At 46.3% G+C, this 21,744-nt stretch overlaps 1 protein-coding gene across 1 annotated transcript in view; it reads left to right on the top strand.

Moving 5' to 3' along the window:
- The first annotated feature begins 548 nt into the window (after window positions 1-548).
- The window catches only part of TEX264 (testis expressed 264, ER-phagy receptor), a 921,322-nt gene continuing 900,126 nt past the window's right edge, over window positions 549-21,744 (top strand). The window contains exon 1 of the mRNA XM_069644039.1: window positions 549-1,654. Within this exon, the coding sequence (XP_069500140.1) occupies window positions 1,397-1,654 (258 nt within the window). The 5' untranslated portion in view covers window positions 549-1,396. The remainder of the gene's footprint in view (window positions 1,655-21,744) is intronic.

Here is a 21,744-nt window from a genome sequence, read left to right as displayed (position 1 = left end):
GCGAGTAAAAGAGAGGAGGAGCTCAGGGACAGGATGTGGTCATATCTGAGCAAGGAGTGAGATGGACTACAGAGACTATGGGGGTTGTAGTTCAAGAGGAAGGGAAGTCTGTTCAGACTGTTTTTCAGTGTTTTGTATTGGATTTTGAGTTTGTTGAAACTGCTGAAGAGTGGTAAATTAAAGAAGTTGAAGCATAATGCTCGCCTCCTAGTCTTTAATAGAATTAATACTCCCTGCGCAGCTAGCATGGTAACAGAAATAATAGATTCCAAAACAATACCTGTAGCTGGGTTATACCAGGTCTTATTGAGATGGGGATTTCCGATACCTGCCACACAACTCTTTGTAGGCAACCAGTGCACTGAGAGACCCTATGCCATAAACACTCGATTTAGATGATACCATATCGGGGTCATTATATTCCTCCTTACATTGTAGTCGTTCCCCGTTTTGGATTTGTTCTCTCACTTTTCCTCCCCCCACCCGATCCTCTAAGTGTGCCATTCCCGGAAGCGGCACGATTCCAATGTGGACGCGGCCATTCGTCCTCCTGCGTGGGGGGCAGAGCTGTCACTGGAGCATTGTTTTCATCCTGATCAAACGCCGCAGGGCTCAGAGACTGACTTGTATGTAAGACCCTGTACACGTGGCATTGTGTTTATACCGCGGGTTACGTTTCGTCACAGCAATAATCTATGTCAATGGGCTTTCACCGTAAAGCTCAGATTTACTCTGCAGTGGAATGACCCATTCATTTCAGAGGCTGCGGCAGGCTTCTTCTGGTTCAGAGCAGGCTTGACACTGTCCGAGTGCTGTGTGAGTTCCAGCCGGATAGTGAAGTTCAAGGAGAGCTGATCCAGTGTAAGAGCACAATTTGCCGCCTGCTCATTTAAATAATCCTGATAGCATCTGTCCTCCCCCTCAAAACCTCCACCTGATACCACTGTATTACGCCTATTTTCTGTACACCTCAAAGGTTTCACAGCAGGCTTTATTTTTGAGTACCACAGAAGGATTTACTTTTTGGAACCGTGGCAGGGTACTTCTTAAGGACAAAGACAGGACAACTTTTAAAACAGTACAACACCCATCACATCGGTGCTCCTTTTTAAACGCCAGAGTAGTGCTTGTATTTGAGGAGCGCTGTGGGGCTTCTCCAAAAGGACACCAGCTGACCGCTTCTTCAAGTGTTCATCCCATCCGCCTGGAAGCCCATTGTGCCACGCGCGCCTGGCTGGATCACATGTCATCAGCATCATCTTTCAGATTCCTAGTGCTCTGAGAGCTTGGGTGTTTAGGCTTGGAGGATATTACGGACCAGCTTATCACTTTGATTTGTCAATAGATTTTTGTTATTCGTTCCTGGAGTTTGACTGGGCAGTTTGGTAGCGGAACCATGGCAGATTGGCTTCTCCTGGGCCTCATTGCTGGACTGATGGCTCTCCTGCTACTCACTATCTTTGGTGTGGCAGTGTATTCCGGACTGCTGACTGAAGTGGTGGTTGGGGCTGGCACCCCACCTATCCGCAGCATCACCATAGCCTATAAATTTCGAGTGGGTCCATACGATGAGAGTGGAAACTTGTTCACAGAGAGCTGTAATATTGCCCCCAAGCTGCCGTCCATAGGTGTCTACTACGACAACGTTCTCAAGGTATGTTGTGGGCGTCGCAAGGGAGGGAAGCCCTGACACAAAACGTGGGAGGTGTGGCAGTTCATTGAAAGCGCATTTGAAAATTATTTCGCGCTGGTCCTCTTCCTATATGTAGGCTAAAAGTTCTTAGTTTGAAGCCGATGTTGCATGCGTGGCCATAGACTTTGAGAAGTAGCTATGTAATAGTTAGGAAGCCTCTTTCTTCTTTGAATCCATTCACATTTCATGACTTTGCAACCCGCCTGCAGACCTCCTGCCTATGGAGGCTCATGCTCCTCTCTGGATGTAGTCATATTTTGTTTAGCAGGTTAGATCCAATGGTTAACAGGAGTACGATCACTCAACCAGTTGTGCATGGGGAGCAATGACTGGAGTCAAAGTGTGCATATGTCAATGTCATTGAGCACATCATCCACGAATCTGTAATACACATTCTATATTCTCTAATTTGATTGCTATAACCACGTTCAACTCAAGTTGTCGGTGGAATTTGGTAAATCTTAATTCATTACATTAAGGTTAGGGTTCAACATTTCATTTTTTTCGCTGCTTGCCAGTCTCTACGGTCATTCACCATCATTTATGAATGCAGTCTATTCTTCAAACAAAATATAGCTGGGCGCATCCATGTCATGCATGTGCATATAGACACAAAGTGCCCAGTAAAGACAACATTTCTGAACTAACATAGTTCTAATCCATTTATATCACCATGTCGAATAAGAGTCCCCAGTTCCTTCTCACAACAATGGAACACCATGTGCTATCTTGGCCAGCTGTTGAAACTAGTAGTGTCTGACATTTTGAGTATGGAGCTCTGTATATTTCCCCATCACTTGGGCAGCCAGCCTATGTAACTCGCACTTATCCGGTGTTTTCCACTGTGACACAGGCAGCGTTTAGAAATACTTTGTCACAGTGTCATTTATTGGCAAGCTCATTTTTTTTCCATGAAAGAATACAGTAATTCTACAGTTTTCCCATTTGTTTTGAAGTTCAGAAACATGACGGTATCATACATTTGTTGACATCATCATGCCTGTAAACATGGCCCTGATGCTGCACAAATCTGCATGTCACCAGTATTCTCAGAACACCTGAGAGCAGTGCTTCATTTGTGGGGAGGGGCTGGGGGCCATACCAGGGCCCAGCCCTCGCACTTATTTCGGAGCCCTTTCACTTATTGCTGATTCCAACTTGATTATGGTTTGGTGTTTTGCAACTTTATTTTAACTGGCAGTCAGTCATGGTACTATAACAACAACTGTGCAAGCTGCGAAATTGCTGGGAGTTATTTAGCTCCTACCTCTACATTAGGAGAGCCTGGTTTCCTTGAAGCCAACAGTTACCAGGAACTACCTTTTGGCTCTCCAGTCCAAGTGGTACTTTACAAACATGCATATATGACATTAACCTTGAGAGCCTGAAATTGTTAATAAAGAAGAACTAGGACACATTTAAATATAATGGATCATACATAACAGCCAAAAGGTTACTGTGCATCTCATGTGGGAGTTAATTTTGTGGTGCGCAGTGTATCTGCTTCTGGTTAACTAGCCGTAGCTCCTGCTTACTGGGTGATGCCCGACACCCGGGAGCTGGTTTTAGCTCCTGCTCATTGAACCTTAATCTCAAGCTCTGCAGGGTGCACTGGCCAGAGTCTCTGCATGGGCTTGGTCGTTGTTATTCTTGAACCTGATGACCCAGGTTGGCAGGGCTATTTATCAATTTTTAGGAATAACAATGAGATGGAGAGTGACAGTGGTGGGCACTGATGCTGGCCATGTCCGCACACTGCTCCAAGCAGCCTGCATGACATTGCTGCAAATTCTCTACTGATAGAACCATTAGGGTCGGTGGACAGAAACTGGACAGTCACCAGCCAGTAGCCCTAACACATGGGTAAGGTCAGTGAATAGGGCAATATTGAAGAGTAAGTTCATGTCATGGGTGACAGCCTATATAAGACAATCTTGCTGCAGTGTTTGATAGGCAAGTTCATCAGTTAAGTAATGAGTTTGCCTGCATTTGTCCATCAATTCACGGTAGGGGGAAGGCATACTTGCTCTTTTTTTCAACATGTTCCACTTGCTACTGATAGGATCAGAGCAAAATGTTAATGATGATGCGTTTTAAAGAAACACTTAAACATACGTTTATTTGAAGACACAACTTTTGGTGTCTGTAACTCGTACAATGGCCCCATCACCCTCAATGAAGTGGTGGAAGTTGCAGCTTTAACCACAAATAAGTTGACACGGTTTGGAGCAGCCATAGGTAGCGTCAACAGCGATAGGGAGTTGCCCACCCCAATGTGTAACAGGCGTGCTAGAAAATAGTTGGGCCCTGCCCCTTATTTTCTTCAAATTAAGCACTGCCTGAGAGAGGTTGCAGAAAGGGAACACCACCAAACACACACTGAGTGTTCTCCTGCTATTCTGCAGATCCTTTACACTTATTATTCATGGAGCTATTATACTGTCCATCAGAGCCTTAAAAATCATTTGCCTGATTACTAAGTATGTGCAAGTTTGAGCTCTGGGCGTGGTGCATGTGACCAAATCTTCAGCAATCCGAGGAATCACTTGTCCCCTACTAGTAACTCTTGGTTATTGTGCAACCCTGGAGTTCTTGTCTTTTTCTCGTAGCGAGACATTTCCAGAGACGTTATGTACAATTACTGCATCATCTCTAACTACGTATTCTACGATCTTATCCCACCCCATCCTTTGGACAAGGCCAGTGATGCAAGAAATGTAGTATTTACCTATGCCCCATTTTTTTAGATTCTTTTTTTTCCATTGGCATCATTTCATTACCTACATCTATCCAACTAATTTCATTTTTGGGCTTCTGCCATCCAGTTGGGATGCGATGAAACAGGGGCTATACGCTTCAGACTCGATGTTCTTCTCGACATCTCCTTCACCTGACCTCTCAAGCGGTTACATTTGAAATTCACCTGACTGGCCATGAAGTTCAGACACTTTCAAACCTCTCCACAGTCCAGATCGATGAGGGCTAATGTTTGACCAGTACACCCTATCAGTGCGGGGAATACTCAGTGCTCGAAATGGGAATACAGAAGTGCAGCAGGTACTTGCTTTCCCAGAGGACATGCTTAATGATGAGAAGTGCAGGTACTCCTTCCTCCCTTAAAGGTATTGGTTTTCTGCTGAGCAGTAACGGCTCTGTCATTCAAATAAAACAAGTGCAAGTACTCCGGTTCAGCAAGTCCCTGCCCATTTCAAGCAGTGGGCATACTTCCCTTTTTAGGATACTGTTGTGGAGAAGAGCATCTCCCTTGTACCATCATTTCTGCGCTGTGAATGAAAGTGCACTGCAAACCTCGTCACTTATCAGGCCAGGAAAGGAAAGCACAAACATTCATTATATTTCATACATTTGAACTCTCTCAATTTGTGTACACCCTAGCACGCCAGCACACCCTCTCTTTGGATTTAGTGAGGAGGATATGCACCAATCATTGAAATCAGATTAAAGGATACACAAAGGCCTCTCTCTCATTGGGTCCATTACCAGTGCTACAATCTAAAATTAAGTGGATAGGCTACTGCCTTGCATGCTCGCACTCTATAGCCTGCTTAACAGTTGGAAACCGAATCGAACTGCAGGTGACCCAGAACATGCAGCCAAGGCCTTTTGCAAGCCAATGGCGATTGCGATACAGGTTCCACTGCTGCTGTTGTTTTAGTATGGGCTAGTAGGTGTCACTTCGACTCCTACAAGAAATGATTACATTGCAGTACAGATAGGGAGGAACAGGGATGGCCTGTTACCTAAAGAGGCTGTCGGCTGTCTGTCTTCCTCTTACTTATAGATTTTATCCATCAGCAGTGATTTTTGGATACTGAGCCTTGAGCCTCATTACTCCCCTGCCTGGAATGACATATGAGGAGGGGCACAGAGTCTGTAGGTGTTGTTTGGTTATGTGCCCGCCCATTGCTCGCCCATGGCCATGCTAATCCCTCTCAACATTCCCACCTCTGCCCGCCCAAAACGCCTCCTTCATGGGAACTTTGAGCTCGCTTTAATCAAGCCCTTCCATCAGACTTGACATCCAAAGTGCCTGCTACTGTTTGTTCAGAGTAGTCTTCTGAGAGTTAATGACTTATTTGGAGTCGTAAACACGCTGTTATTATTTTTTATTATTATTATTGAGCGCAGACCTGGCTTCGAGAATGAAAAGGGCGCTTTACAGAGGTATACAACAATAAAGATACATAACGGACTGCTTTTCAGACAACAGAACAGATATACAGCGAGGGGGTGGGATACAGAGGGACACAGAGGAGGGGTATTGCTGTGGAGGGGTGGGCGGTTTCTAGCGAGTCAGGTGGCGTGAGGGGTGATGTGATGGCCTAGGTGTTGAGGTGGAGAGATTCCTTGAAGAGGTGGGTCTTGAGTTCTTTTCCGAATTGTACTAGTGGGGCGTAGGCAGCAATGGCTTGTTTTCTGTTTTTTCCTTTTTACAGCTGCGGATTTCAATTCTGCACGTGCCCTGGCTTATGGTGGTGCATTGTCTTACCAGGCCTGCCTTCTGCCACTTGATTTATGAGCAATCTGCATGTCCTTCACTGAAACCCTGTTAAAACAAGTATTGGCAAAGCCACGGAAGTCCTGTTTAAAAGGAGCATTTGCAAAGCCAAAATGTATTGACTTGTGCATAAGCTTTAAGCTTTTACCAGGCCCTGCTATATACCATGCGGGAAACTGACAGCACGTCATAGATGTACATCATAACGGTTTATGATTAAGTAAAGCTATGTAGCAGCACATCTTGCAAATCTGCATTTTGGCACTAGCAACTTGAGGAGACAGTGGAGGGGGTTTATGTAATTTATGGGACTTGACTAATAGCTTTGGGTGCTCTGCAACAACATGCTGATGAACGTTAAACTCTCACTTCAAACAGTGGGGTGTTATGTTAGTGGGGATTGCTATAACGCAGTGTTTGACATTTACATAGCATTTCTAGTGGGCAATTCAAAAATACGTTTTTTTATTTTTTTATTTTTTAATTTTAAAGAGGAGACGAGTCTCTCTAGCACCCAAGGCTGAAGTGAGAGCATGTGGAGCTGACCACCCCAATGCAGGCTTGTTGCTGGGTTGCACTTGCTTGTTATCCAGTACCTGTTTGTTTTGCACGGCATTTGTCATATGCGCATATGCATACAAAGGCAAACCCCACACTGCGCACAAACAGCTTCTCAATATTTACCTGAATTCAAGAAAACAAAAAATAAATGAAATAAGTTAAATGGGTTCAAATAGGTATATTTCATTTGTTTGATGACTTTTTGTTTGACTGCTATTGAAATGCAGATTTAATCTCATCAGAAATAACAGCAAAATGCATCCGCAGGATTAAGAATGATTAAAAACAGGACCCTGCAGGCTTCTTAGGAGTGTGTTTAAATCTTTTAGGTAGTAGCCAGTTTGCAGAGATCTCAAATTGCTCCTTTTCGGGCATAAGGTGTTAAACTAGTTTTGTTTATGGAGTTTACAACACTTTGCATTCTAGTACTTATACTGCTATAAAAGGAAACTAACACTACAAGTAGATTATTACTCCATGGCAGAACAGAAACATGTTCTACTGCCAATCGAGTGAATGAATCGCTTCGGCTGAGTAGACGCATGTCCTAAAAGAGACTAGTATTAAGTTGCTGTGTGGTCGTGTCCTCCCATGTCACTTCCGGGGGTGTTGTACAGTCCTTATGCTAATTTGTCACCCCACTTATTAGTTCTGGCTGTTAGGTGGTGCTCATGCACCATTTTATAGGCCAAAACTATGGCATTGGAATTTGAAAGGAGAGCGATGGGATGTGTGAGGGACACACATCTTGTGGAGGTTGTTTATTCACTCTCCCATTGGTTAGCCATGTCCATGCTAATCCCCATAGCCATTCCCAACCGCAATTCGCTACCAAAATCTCATCTTTGAGCTAGCTCTATCACACAATAACATCAAACGGTGTGCTGTAAATAACCTGACAGTGTTATTTCAAAGCATTCTTCTTAGAACAAATGGCTTAATTGGAGATGTAAATATACTACTGATGTAATTCACATGTCTTAAACAGGAGACCCATCAGCCACTTGATTTTTATAACAGAATGTGTATCCTTGCATCTGTTCCTTTCACCAAGTCCAGTTAAAAACAGGCATTGGAAAAAACATTATTATTGGTTTGTGTGTAGGTATTAGATAGAGGACCTGCCAGGCACTTCTATCATAGGCCCAGGTACTAACATTTTGCACCTGGTACCTACTTAAGGAAATGTGGTACCATTCTGGCAGTGCCGGGCAAATACCTATCCCATTGCTACTGAAACCTAAAACTGCCAAAGCTTGTTTTTTTTATGGAATTCGGCAATAAAAGTGATTTTCTCGGCAGCATGATGAGGAATGTTGCAACTCTTGACAAACTTGGAAGGAGGCTGCACATCAGCTAGCTATGAGGTTTACAGTTCTCCTAGTACAAGGTAAAGAGGCCTGCAAGGAGAGGAGTTCTGGCATCACATTTTAAGCTGCCACAATGAGCAGCAACTGTCACTTAATAGTGAATTGAAACAATACTCTTGCTTTTTCAGATTATTTTCATGCACATTTTCTCCTTGAAGTTCAGTCATTTAACTAATAAGAAAATATATATATCCCTTTGTACATTTAGTGCACTGCTGTACTTTTACACAAATAAGCACCCGCATATAGGCGTACATTTTAAAATAGGTGGTCAGCTGGCGATGAAACGGATTTATGTTAAACTGATTAAAATATTAGTTGCCCACAAATTACGTGTTGCATTAGTTCCGATGAACAGTTTTACATATTTCTATATAACTGCTCGAGGACGTCTGTTGCAGCTGAGGTTTCAATAACATCAAGTATCAAAGGCGGGGTGTGGGAATTGGGGACTGTTCTGCATATTGTGTTAGAAAAATATTTGGCAATGCAATAAGATATGGAAAGTCACCTCAGAGTTCTCTGACCTTCTAGTTTTCTTATCACATACTACGGTGGGATAGGCGTGGGGGATGACTTGCTAAAATATTATAAATAACCTAGTGTACAGACAGTTTGAGATCTTTTGGGCTTTATTACAGGCTTGAGGTAATGGTAAAAACGAAGTGTATTTTTAAAACCCACTATTTTTAAAATATGACCCATTTTCAGGTTTTAATCACGTGGGATATTTATAGCACAGGGTATAAAGAAAATATTCCATTGCATAAATACCAGACATTTACCCCATGCAGTATATTTACACATTCATGTACTCTACTTTGGAACTCATACATTTTAGTATCGACTGGAAAAATAGAAAATCTGGTCCTATTTCAGTCCCCATATTAGAGCCATTGAAGGCTCAAGTTGTATGCGTAGTGTTGCAGTGCCTTCAAACCCATGGCCTAGCAATCATGTTGTGGACTTTGCAACCAAGTTACATGATTTCTAATCTTGGCTTCCCCGCTTGCCTAAATGTATGTGACCCTGGGTAATCAGTTTATCTTAGAGAGTGCACTCCGTTCCTTATGCATTTTGGAAACAAGGTGATCCCTAATACTAAGCACCATATTAAATCAAATAGTTCACAAAGACAATTCAAGTCCTAGTTACGAGACCACATTAAGCCTTAGCTGTGTTTAACTGGAATGTTTTATCCTTTCCTTGTAGTTTTAATAGCATGCTGCACTTCAATTAATTACGTCATTTTTATCTGATTCAGATTAATTTGAATGTTTGTGTGCCATTCTAAGGCTGTTGTTCAGAGGTGCAAACATTTCTGCAGCTCTGACAACAATGGGCTGGTGGTGGCGCGCAGTAGTAGCTACTCGCCTTTTTAAAGTGGGGAGGCAGAAATATGTTCACAGAATCCTGTTAGCGAGAAAACAAGTCATGGATCCCTGAACCCAACAAGAGTGTTTGGGAGGGTTTTCAACCAAGAAATGGTTTTTTAAAAAATGTAATGAATTGGTCAATTTTATAGCTCACTTTCTTTTAGAAATGGAATAAAACGCCTTAGGATTTGTAGACGGCTTTGAGGGGGGATAAAATATTTAATCAAATACTTGAGGTGCTGGGTCGTTCACATGTGGTACACAAGTGGATGCAGCAAATTACAGATCAATCATAAAATTGTGTGTATAAAAGAAACCAAAGATGCACAGTAGCGAAATACATATTTGTGCTACATCGCTGACACAGTGCCTGATAAAGTTTTCCCCTCCGGCACTTTAAAACATACCCATCAAAAACCATATGCAAGTAGACACTACACCATTTTTAGTTTGGGCTATTGGGTATCGCTTGCAACATCTTTAAGCCGAAACCATTGCATTGTAATACAGATAGGGAGAAATGGCATATGAGTAACAACCACTATGGCTGTGCCTGGCAAGCGCCCTTCCCATACCCACACAAAAGGCCAAATGCATGTTTATTTATTACCACATCTACTATTTGTCTGTCATGTCTTCATACTCACCATTTCAAAACATTTTGGGGGAAACACTAGTTTCATGCTAGTGTCGTTTTTTTGAACTTGAAAAATATTGGCTGCTTTTACATAAAAGGGAATCTTGAGTTCCTGTGATGGTTATCACCGATAAGTAGAAGGATATGCTGGAGAACATTTGTTACCTGATGGCTGCCGCCATGGTGCTAAATCTCACCTCATTTGGCACTCGCTTTTAGGTAAAAGCTATGTATATTTTACAAGATGTTTGTGTAAAACAACTGTTGGCTTTCCCCAATATATTTTCACACAAAATGCAGGTTATTATTATACGCTTTATTGGGCTAACTGCAAATATGAAGATATGGAGCAATGCATTAGCTTTCGAAGGCCATATTCTTCATCAAGTGGTGCAGAGTGAAATGATTAGAAGGCAATCACCCACTGGTCTGTCCATTCTCAAAGCAAAAAAGAATAAAAGTATTTTCAGTTTAAACTCATTAGGTGAAGGAATGCTATGCTTATCTAAAAGACCATAAACCTGCTCTTTGCAGGGAATAACACAACAGTTTTCACTGAAAACAGGCCACGTTTCTAGCTGATGGTTGTATTTTAAGAAAGTAAACTTTCACATGTAACCATTGAATTTAATATCTGCTGAACGTTAGGCATAGGCAGTCTTATATTGCGCCCCAGTAATTCCCTAAAACTACTGATGATCTTTTAGCATACTGAAGTGAAAGATTTTAAAAACATGTAATTGGAGAGCAGGGTTTCCCTCGCATAGAAAAGTGTGTTCTGCAACCACTTTGTAGTGTCATCGGGACCAATTAGTAGTTGAATATAGATGCTAAGGTTTACTCACTCGTATACAGTGCAACACTACAAAATATGTTCTCATGTTTAAGCTGGCTCGGCCTCCAATGTTACTTTGGAAAGCCCCAAACTTCACAGTGGTTTCTTGGCTTGCATACAATGTGGAAAATACAAAATACATTACCCATTTTGATTGTTGCAGGGTCTGCAGTTATCTACATACTCGATAATCGGTGCCAACCATTTAAACCTGGATACACCGAAATTTCCATTTTCGATGTTCTGTGTTATCACCCATTAGTGGTTTTGAACAGAAGTGTGTGTCTAACTGCTGTTTGTGGGAGGTGGCACTGAAGGGTTGTCTTCTGGCTTTGTTGATGTGATGGTCATGTTAGTTCTGGGCTCACAGTGTGACTTAAAACCTATATCTGTTTTCAGATCTCTTACTTTTAGGTTCAGCATCTTCAAGTCCTTGAGCTGCCACATTCCTCTCCTGTGTGTAGTATTCAAAAGGTTCTCTTTTAAAACCATCACCTATAGATCCTGCAATTTGCGTGCATCCTGTGCGAGGTGTTAAGTCTTTGGTGGCTGTTGCATTGTTGATGAGATGTTGTATGTATGTAGCTTCATCTGTGCACAGTTCTTGACGGGTCTCATTTACATACTTTTCTTGCATTAGATTAGGTATATCATATTGGACAATCCATAGTTGTATGTCCCTTGTACCTGCAAGGGGCGGTTGTTATAGTGCAGATGTGTTGGCATATCTTATTTTCCATCCGTTAACATTGCAAGGGTGCATTCCAAGTCTTCTTTGTTCTCGATCTAGTGAAAAATTACTTCTTGTCAGAGACCGTTCTAGGTTTTTCGGTTGATTGTATGCAATTAGGGTAGCTTATTTGAAAATATCTCTCAGCTCCTCATCCCTGCTAACTATAGGTTGTAGGTTCTTTACAATCCTATCTAGCTATGTTGGTGTGTTAGTTGGTAACCTAGATCAGTGGGTTGACGCTCATTGATGCGATCTATGTGTGATTTGCAGGTCGCTTTTTTGAATCCTGGCAAGGCCAATTCAGCCTTTCATCCGTCTGAGGTTGATAAATGAGTACCTAATATATGTAAATATGTTCTATGTACAGAGTTTATGCATAAGCGCTATAAAAATAACAAATAATCATTAATCCTGGATGATGGTTGACAGCCAAGGGTGTTCCTCAGTTAGGTTTTTGCATTTTCACCTCTCCTTTACTCTAGGATTCACATGAAGGGTTCCTCTTAGCAGACAATGCCTGCTCGTAAAAAGGTCCCTTACTAGTTCCAAGCTCGTTACACAAATCGCTTGACACGGCTACTTATGAATTGCTGGCCAGAGGCTTACATATCAGGACAATATGGGATAGTAGTTAGATGCTGGTCCCAAAGTGCTTTTGCTTCCATTCCACATGCCGTTGCCCCCTATCAAACAGGGCTTTCATCCCATTTGCACTACTTCCCATTTTGAGGGTTTTTAGGTCTAAGACTGTTACACGCTTGGGTATCGGACAAGAGGCTGGAAGACCTCCCCAGCAACCCCCTCTCCCCACTTAACAAGCCAACTTTTCACATTTTAATACCAATTCCCTTCGTAGCACTATTGGGAATGGCATTACATTGCGGGCATAAAGTGGAAGGTTAATCACGCTTTTGTCTTTCTGTACTCCCGTGTTCTGTCTACTTTCATGCGTATGTTCGGGATGTCCCCAGGAAGAGGTCACCATCCCAATCGTATGGTGGAAAGGGGAATAGGAGTACATGTTTGACTACGGGGAGAGATCCTAGACTTAATTGAAGCCCATGGGTCCATACTATATACACAAAGCAGGCCTCTGAATTACACTGCATACTGCCTTGCTTTTTCAATGGGTGTTATTAGAGTTTTGAGTTTCTCCCCCCCTCTGGGGTTGTTCTATCTGGAAACTACCCTAATATCGCCCTGGGGTGGCTGACTTTCGAAATGGGAGCTGGTGCCACTTCAAATGCTCAGTTGCACGTGTTTGTTCCTCTTCATGCACTTCTGTTCCTGTCCCTGATGTTCCTTCCTACACCTTTGACTATCTAACCTTCTTTCTGTTCTACTCTCTGTTGGCTTGCTCCCTCTCTGTCTCTCTTCTGTCCCTATGATCAGTGCTTTAAATGGGCAGGTACTTGCCGGGCCTAATTACCTGCACTTCTTTATTTGTAGGTCCTAGTACTGGCACTTCTCATCAGGAAGCCACTACCTTTAATGGAGGAGTACCAGCACCTCCCAATAGTAAGCAGGTACTCTGGGATAGTGAGTAGCTGCACTAGCCAGTTTCCATTTAAAGCACTGCCTATGATGATCACACGCTTCCCACCTACTCTCTCTTTCTAGCTCCCTCACCCTCTGGTTGTCTCCCCTTATTACACCCTTTTCTGCTCTCCTCCCCTGATCCCTCCCGCTGTCCTCCATCCTGCTTTCCTCTGCTCTCTTCCCCCTCTTGGTCTCATTCCTCCCCCTGGCTCTCTTCCTCCTCCTCTCCCCCCCTGGCTCTCTTCCTCCTCCTCTCCCCCCCTGGCTCTCTTCCTCCTTCTCCCCCCCCTGGCTCTCTTCCTCCTCCCCCCCCTGGCTCTCTTCCTCCTCCCCCCACCTGGCTCTCTTCCTCCTCCTCCCCCCACCCGGCTCTCTTCCTCCTCCCCCCCCCCCCGGCTCTCTTCCTCCTCCTCCCCCCCTGGCTCTCTTCCTCCTCCCCCCCCCTGGCTCTCTTCCTCCCCCCCCTGGCTCTCTTCCTCCTCCCACCCCCCCCGGCTCTCTTCTTCCTCCTCCTCCCCCCGTGGCTCTCTTCCTCCTCCTCCTCCCCCCCGTGGCTCTCTTCCTCCTCCTCCTCCCCCCGTGGTTCTCTTCCTCCTCCTCCTCCCCCCCGTGGCTCTCTTCTTCCTCCTCCTCCCCCCGTGGCTCTCTTCTTCTTCCTCCTCCTCCCCCCGTGGCTCTCTTCTTCTTCCTCCTCCCCCCCCCCCCCCGTGGCTCTCTTCCTCCTCCTCCCCCCATGGCTGGAATATTTTATGGCATTTGAGAGGACTGCATGGGCAAATGTCATGCTATGTTATTCAATATGTATACTGCGCCATCACCACCGTAGTGGTTTTATGGTGCCTGACCTTGTCAGAGAAGTGGCGTATTGTGACCCTGCCAGGATTCAGTGAGGCCATTGTCTGTGGATAGTAATGAGAATGTGTGCTTGCATGATGGCAAGGCTTAACGCTAGTACCTGTTACATCCGCCTTGCGTCCCGAATAAAGGCCCCTCCCCCGCTCTGCGCGAGCAGTTCCAGGCAAGACACCAACGCACGTGTGTCTGTGTGTTTCCTTGCTCCCGCTGGAGCAGTGCAGCGGGGCCTGGCTGCCCAATGTCTTCACCTCCATTCTCCCGCCGACGCCTCGGTCGGGAGTGTGGAACACAACACTGGCGACAAGGAAGCGATAAAAAACGGCACACGCGACGCTGCCACCCAACACACATAGCCCTCGGAAAGGGCGAAATCTTTGGAATCACGGTGGGGGCACCCAAACCCAAACCCCCACCTGGGAAAAAAAAAACATATATATCTTTTTCATTTTCCTCAAGGAAACCGAAACATCCCACACAGCACACGATTGGATGGCAACGGATATGCCCACACCTACGGCCACAAAAATACAGCACGGGAAGGCCCGTACACCATCGCTCAGGCAGCTTGAGGTCCAACAGCTGGCAGAGGAAGCAGCCTCTTTCCCAACACGTAGACACACGACGGGGAAGCCAGGAGGAATCTCCCACAGTTTTCCAAGGTGAGGGAGCATTGCCAGAAGTGCGCACGGATAGACGCCAGATCCACGAAATATGGCGACAGGCACGTCCACTTCCAGGCCCAGCACGCCCTCCAGAATAGCCGCTAACCTGTCACTGTCCACGCCGCAAGCAAGCCCGCAAGGAGGAACAACCATTGCACTCCACCCTTTTGATCCATATACCGACCCATCATCAGTTGGCCCACGATGGCAGTTGTGGATACAGAAATTTGAAATGGCCATGGAGTGCAAAGACATTACCACATCAAGGAAAATGAGGTTGCACCTCCTACTTAATGTTGGGGATGAGGTCCTACGCATTTTCAATTCGCTTGCAATCACGGACGGCCTCAACGTTTACCAGCAAACGAAGGACGCCCTGACGGCCCACTTCATGCCCCAGCTTAATCCAGACTATGAAACATTTATATTCTGCACCACCATCCAGATGGAGGACGAGACACTGGATGCCTATCACACCAGGCTCCGGAAACTCGCGATCTCATGTGAATTCACAGACATTGAAAAGGAGATCCGACGCCAACTCATAAATGGGATACACTCAGAGAAGCTAAGGAGGATGGTGCTAAGCGAAAAAGGAATATCCCTGACCAGAATACTGGAACTTGGCCGCCAGAGGGAATTAGCAAATGCCAGGGCGGAACACATAGGCACGACCCTACAGAAACTACAGCCGGCTCTCACGATGGCAACCGTGGCCAAAATCACTAATCACCAATACACGAGGGATGAGGCCAGTGGAAACAGCATGCACCCCAGATGACAGCACAGAATCCCAGGACCCACGGAATTTGGATGGTGCGGAGGGCCTCACCATGGACGACGCAACTGCCCGGCCCAAGGTACCACATGCGGGGCATGCAGCAGGAAAGACCACTACGCCAAAGTGTGCAGATTGTCGGGGGTGCCACAGCAACAACCACAAACACCCCAGGACAAAAATGCAGGAAAGAAAAAGAAACAGGCCAGCGCCCGCCACGTCGAATCTGCGAACTCGTCGACGGAGGAGGAAGGGGATGATGTGACAAACACCCAGCAAGAAGCTGCAAACGACCAATGGAAAAAAGGAAAGAAAGTATACCTAGTTTCAGCACTAAACTATGGAAGCACAACACCCAAAAGGAAACTACAAAGACGAAAATGCCAAGTAGCGATCCAAGGGCAAGACATGCAAATGACTATAGACACGGGGGCGTTCGTCAACGTCATGCCGCTGACCGCATTCAGAAAATTACGGCCCCAACCTGCCCTGAAATCGACAGACACGCTACTGTTCGCATATGGGTGCAAGACTCCACTGCCCATAGTAGGCAGATTCCGAACCACACTTGGCAAGGGTGGAAAATCACTGCAGTCAAAGATTTACGTGGTGAACGCAGGCATCGAATGTCTTCTGAGCGGAGACGCAGCAGAGGACCTGGGGCTGATAAGCTTCATATGCGAAGTGACCGACTCACAAGACATCAACAACATTCTCAAGAAATATCCTAACCTCCTCAAAGGGATTGGATGCCTAAAAGGGAAGTCAATCAAGCTGCACATCGATGAGTCTTTCTAACCACGAGCGGTGCCACACTGAAGAATGCCGTTCCACATACGGAACCAGGTGGAAAAGGAGCTTCGGGCACTTGAGAAAGCGGGCATCATTGAGGAGGTGACTGGGCCTACACCGTGGGTGTCACCCATGGTTGTCACCAAGAAGCCCAAACAACCCGGGAAAGTGAGAATAGGCATTTACGTGCGCCTCCCCAACGTGGCGATAAAACGGGAGCGTCACCCCAACCCTCAATTAAATAGTAGCAGACCTCACAGGATCCAAGATATTCTCAAAGGTTGACCTGAACGCCGGATATCACCAACTGAAGCTACATCGTGATTCCCGGTACATCACGACATTCTCTACTCACATCAGCCTATGCAGATACAAGCGGCTCAGCTTCGGAATCTCCTCGGCGGCCAAGGTTTTTCAGTAAACCATCCAGGAGGTGATGGGCGACATTCCGGGGGTCCTAAACGTCAGTGATGGCATTCTCATTCATGCAGAAAATAAGGAAGAACACGTAAAAAGGCTTCACATGCTACTCGGCAGGTTAGAGTGTGCTGGTTTTACAATTCACAAAGAAAAATGCGAGTTCCTAGAGGAAGAAATCTCCTTTTTTGGGTACACTTTCAACAGCGCTGGCATTTCGGTGGACCCCCAAAAAGTAACGGATATCCAGGCTGCCTCACCCCCCACCACACCAACGGAGCTTCGCAGTTTCCTAGGAATGGCCACCTACTGAGGAAGGTTCATCCCGAACCTAGCCACGCTATCAGAACCCCTTCGAGAACTCACGAAAGCCAGCATGAAATGGGCCTGGGGTCCCACCTGCCAAGAAGCATTTGAACACATCAAGGCATTACTCTCGGCAGACACAACCATGGCATATTACGACCCTGCACTGGCAACCGAACTGTATGTTGACGCCAGCCCCGTGTGTTTGGGAGCCATCCTCATACAAGTGGCTAACACAGGAGAGTCGATGCTGATTGCCTATGCATCCCGTGCACTGACACCGACGGAGCAACGGTACTCCCACATCGAAAAAGAAGCGATCGCAGTACTGTGGGGCTGCCGCCATTTTCATCTATACCTATACGGCCGAAAGTTCAAGACCTATACCGACCACAAACCACTACTCCTGATCTTCACAGGCACTTCATCACATCCCCCTGCCAGGATTGCAAAGTGGCTGTTACATCTACAACAATATGACTTCGAGCTAGCATATCATCCAGGCAGTGGTAACCCGGCGGATTTCCTGTCGAGACTCCCGAGAGCGGCCACACCGGGGGAAATACATGTGGCGGAAGAGATGGAGGAACACATTTGCCAGGTGGTACACACTATGAAGCCAAGAGCCATCGGAATAGAAGACATCGTAGAGGCCACGCAAAGTGACCCATGTTGAGATCTGGTGAAAGACACGATCATCTCGGAGGGAATGGAAATCTTTCCTACGACATCCACCACAGAACAGCATAAGCCAAAGAATTCCTCACGGGGATCTTCACGGTCAGACAGGACCTATCCATCACAGAAGAGGGGCTCATCCTACGAGGGACCCGGATCGTCATCCCTGCAAGCCTACAGGACAGAGTAGTGGCGCTAGCGCACGAAGGCCACCAGGGGATGGTGAGGACCAAGGCCCGGATAAGGCACCGCGTCTGGTTCCCCCACATTGATGGGAAAGTCGAGCAGCTAGTCAACACCTGCATCCCATGCCAAATAACGGGGGTGCTGCCCAGTCCCGAATCCATCCTATTAGCGGAGCGAGGGTCCGCTAGATGGGACGCCATCAGCATAGACTTTTGCAAACTACAGGAAGGCACATACCTATTGGTGGCGATCTACGACCACTCCAGGTACCCCCGAGGTCGAAATCGTCAACTCCATGGCAGTGGAGGCGGTCATACCCGCAATCGAGAAAATGTTCGCAATGCACAGACTTCCGAGGAGGATTAGGAGTGACAACGGCCCACCGTTCCAAGGAAAGGAATTCAAGAAATACCTCACGGAACTCAACATCCGCTACCACCACATAATGCCGAGATGGCTGCAGGCCCATGGCGACGTTGAACATTTCATGCGAACAATGAACAAAGTTTTGCGCCTGTTGCACGTTAACGCAAGCCCCTGGAGAGTGGACTTATACTGATTCCTAAGGAACTACAGGGTAACACCCCACAGCACTACGGGAATATCGTGGCAGACCTGAAGTATGGAACGATCATCAACTCATCCATCCCGCACCATCCGAGCATGAGCACAGACACGTATGACCACGAACGCACCGAACTAAGGAGGACCGTGGCTAATGCATACATGCCAAGAGGTCCCACCACCGAGTTGGTGATCAAGTGGTCATGGTGAGGAAGCCATCGAAATTAGACACCCAATACGACGCCGTCCCATGGACTGTAAGCCAGAGGCACGGCACCATAATAACAGCCAAGAGGGGACAAAGACAAGTAACAAGAAATGCGTCTTGGTTCAAGGCAGTACCAAAGGATCTATGGACGGACGGAGAGCCGCAACCGGAGGAAGAAGAGGACCCGCCCATGGGGGAGGGACATGACCACCCGGAAGATGAAGCGACCATGGATGACAGAATGGAGGAGCCACCGAGTGAACCAGAACTGGGTGAGCCGAATGATGAAGGTGAGCAACCCGATGGGAGCCACGGGTGTGCACCCAGGGGTGGACGATATAGTGAAAGAACTGCGCCCCGGCCAGACTCGGAGACTATGTGTGGGAGACTATGTGTGGTAGAAGACCCGATCGAGAGACTACCTAACTCCCTGGTTAGAACAGTTTGCCCAAGCAATGTTTGTTGGTTAATGTTTTGTTTAAAATAAAGGAGGAATGTTAATCCGCCTTGCGTCCCGCTATGCGGTGACGCAAGGCGTTCTGAATAAAGGCCCCGCCCCTGCTCCGTGTGAGCAGTTCCGGGCAAGACACCAATGCACGTGTCTGTGTGTTTCCTTGCTCCCGCTGGAGCTGCGCAGTGGGGCCTGGATGCCCAAGGCCTTCACCTCCTTTCTCCCGCCGACTCCTCGGTCGGGAGTGTGAAACACAACATTACCTTGGCACATCATATGCTGAGTACATGGACATGATGGTCGTGCCTGCATGTGTTGCTTGGACATGGTGTTTGACAGAAGTTCCAAACCATATTATAGCGTTACCGGGGCCAACGATAGCAAGGTCTACCTTGAGATTGCAATACCCGAATGACATGGGCATACTGTCCAACCCTTTTGGAATTTGATTATATTTCCTGACAATATGGTAACACTACCCGTGCGTAGGATACACTTCCTACAATGCAGCACAGATACACCCCTTCCAACAGCACTTCAAGAATAAAGATACCCCCTCATTCCATGCAACTGCACATTTACCGATTGGACAGCTTAACTGCAACACGGACACATAAAACCTTACATCTTTATTCAGCACATTCAATTGAAACAAGCCAAACCTGTTGGCTCTGCCAATGCGTGTTTATTATCATGGGGTTTCCAGTTCGGTCACGCCACGACCGTTGTCTGTAGCTTGTGGCGCATTTCACGATAGTTGTTTCTCCCGGTTACTATCAGGGGTGGACTGGCCTATAGGGAACTCTGGAGATTTCCCGGTGGGCCTCTGCAACCTGGGCCTCTTTTCTGTGGTATTTCCAAATGTTCTCATAGGAAAAGCATTGGGCTTGCTGAAAATGTGTCATATGGGGCCACTTTGAACTTTATTTCCAGGGCCTCTTTTGGTCCCCAGTAATTATTTCCAGGGCCTCTTTTAGTTCCCAGTCCAGCCCTGGTTACTATGTATGCATGCGGGTTGTAGGCATGGTCGAACCATATGTTATTAGGGTCAACACTGCCACATGTTTGTACATTACATTCCTGTGACGAAGCCGAACCTTTAATGAGCAGAAGTTTCCAGTTGCTGCTGCCAGGCAGTTGGAGCGAAGCGAAACGGTCTGGTTAAAACAGACCCTCGTTGTGTGCTGCTCGCTCTGTTTACAATACAGTCCCTTTTGTTCCAGAAGATTGGGGATACCGGAATATCTGCTCCCAAGGGTCGAAATTAAGATTTGGTAAAGGGGAGCTAAAAGCAGCTCCTGCATTTCCAGAATTAATCGGTGACCAGCAGCTGGTACATAGCGTTTCGCAAATCAAACTTTCAAGCCAGGTACATGCATAAATTTGGTCATTATTTAAGAGCCCCTATGCTTTTATGTGTCTTGTAGATGCGTCCTAATGATTATTTATAGATTGTCCCAAATGGACGGAGTTTAATTTAAATAGGTGTGCTTCTTCAGCATCAGGGGGCTTGAGGAGCCAAATGTATCTCTTGGCAGCTATTGGCATCAAGCTAACCGGGCTCTTCGTGACTACTAGCAGGCACTAAACATCTCCCAGCTCCCTCAGTTTTGCACCCCTTTTTTAATAGCTCTACTTGCATCCACTTCAACGGTATCACTTGAGGGGGAGGGGGGGTCGTGGTGAAGTGGAGGGCTGTGCTTTTGCATCCATGTATCTTTGCTAGTGACAAAGAAGGGCAATGTGTGTGTATATAAGTAAGAAGCTACCCTTCTCCGAGACGTAGTTTGGGTTGTCGTGGGTCGCCTAGCGCACCGATATCCCTTCAACAGGGATGGCGTTAGGGCATTACAGCTCTTTCAGTCGAAATGGACGTTCGAGCCTCGGGTGGCTATGTGCAGCTGCCCACATTATGGTAAAGCACGATGCTTCTTTAATGTAGGATATTCAATGTGCGCTTTTCAGCTTGCAAGATACAGGCTGCCTGTCTTTGCTGGCCCCTTCTGGCTGTAGCCTCCCTCGGGCTTTGCAACATCAAACAACGTTTTACTATATTAGGACCTTGCTGGCAAAGAGGGTTAATGAGCTCTTCAGTAGGCATTTAGGGGATCAGTTTTGAATGAGTTGAAGCATAAAGGGAACTTGTAAAATGCTTTCCTTTTACTCTTTAACCCATGTTCGTGCTTTCCTCGTCAGTCTTAAGCGTTAGATTTTCATGCAGGCGTAAAACAAATGGATTCCAATGGAATACGCCTCTCATTAGCACGTGCTATGCCAGTGACGACGAATAGCCCAAATAAAATGGAGGAGGCACCCCGATAACCCGGGCAGTGTCCTCATCTTGTTCTCCCCCTCGGGGGACGAAGGGGAGGCGCCAGCCAAAAGCACGGCAAAAAGGGAAAAAGCCAGCGAAGGACAACAATGAAAAGGGAAGGGGCTACCCCTTTATAATGGGCGGGCTCCTTACTGTAGGCAGCCTTAGCAGAAGGACGCCCGCCCGCCATCTGGACGAGGATTTCGTTTTCTCGCTTTCCTTTTGGAGTTCGTTGGATGCTGAGGATTTCTTGTGTTGGCGAGTGTCGTG

This window comes from Ambystoma mexicanum, chromosome 2p (assembly GCF_040938575.1).
Source record: "Ambystoma mexicanum isolate Mex_15411 chromosome 2p, UKY_AmexF1_1, whole genome shotgun sequence".
Taxonomy (NCBI): Eukaryota; Metazoa; Chordata; class Amphibia; order Caudata; family Ambystomatidae; genus Ambystoma; species Ambystoma mexicanum.
The sequence above is the reverse complement of the archived record's forward strand: the minus strand, read 5'-3'. Positions and strand labels throughout refer to the sequence as shown.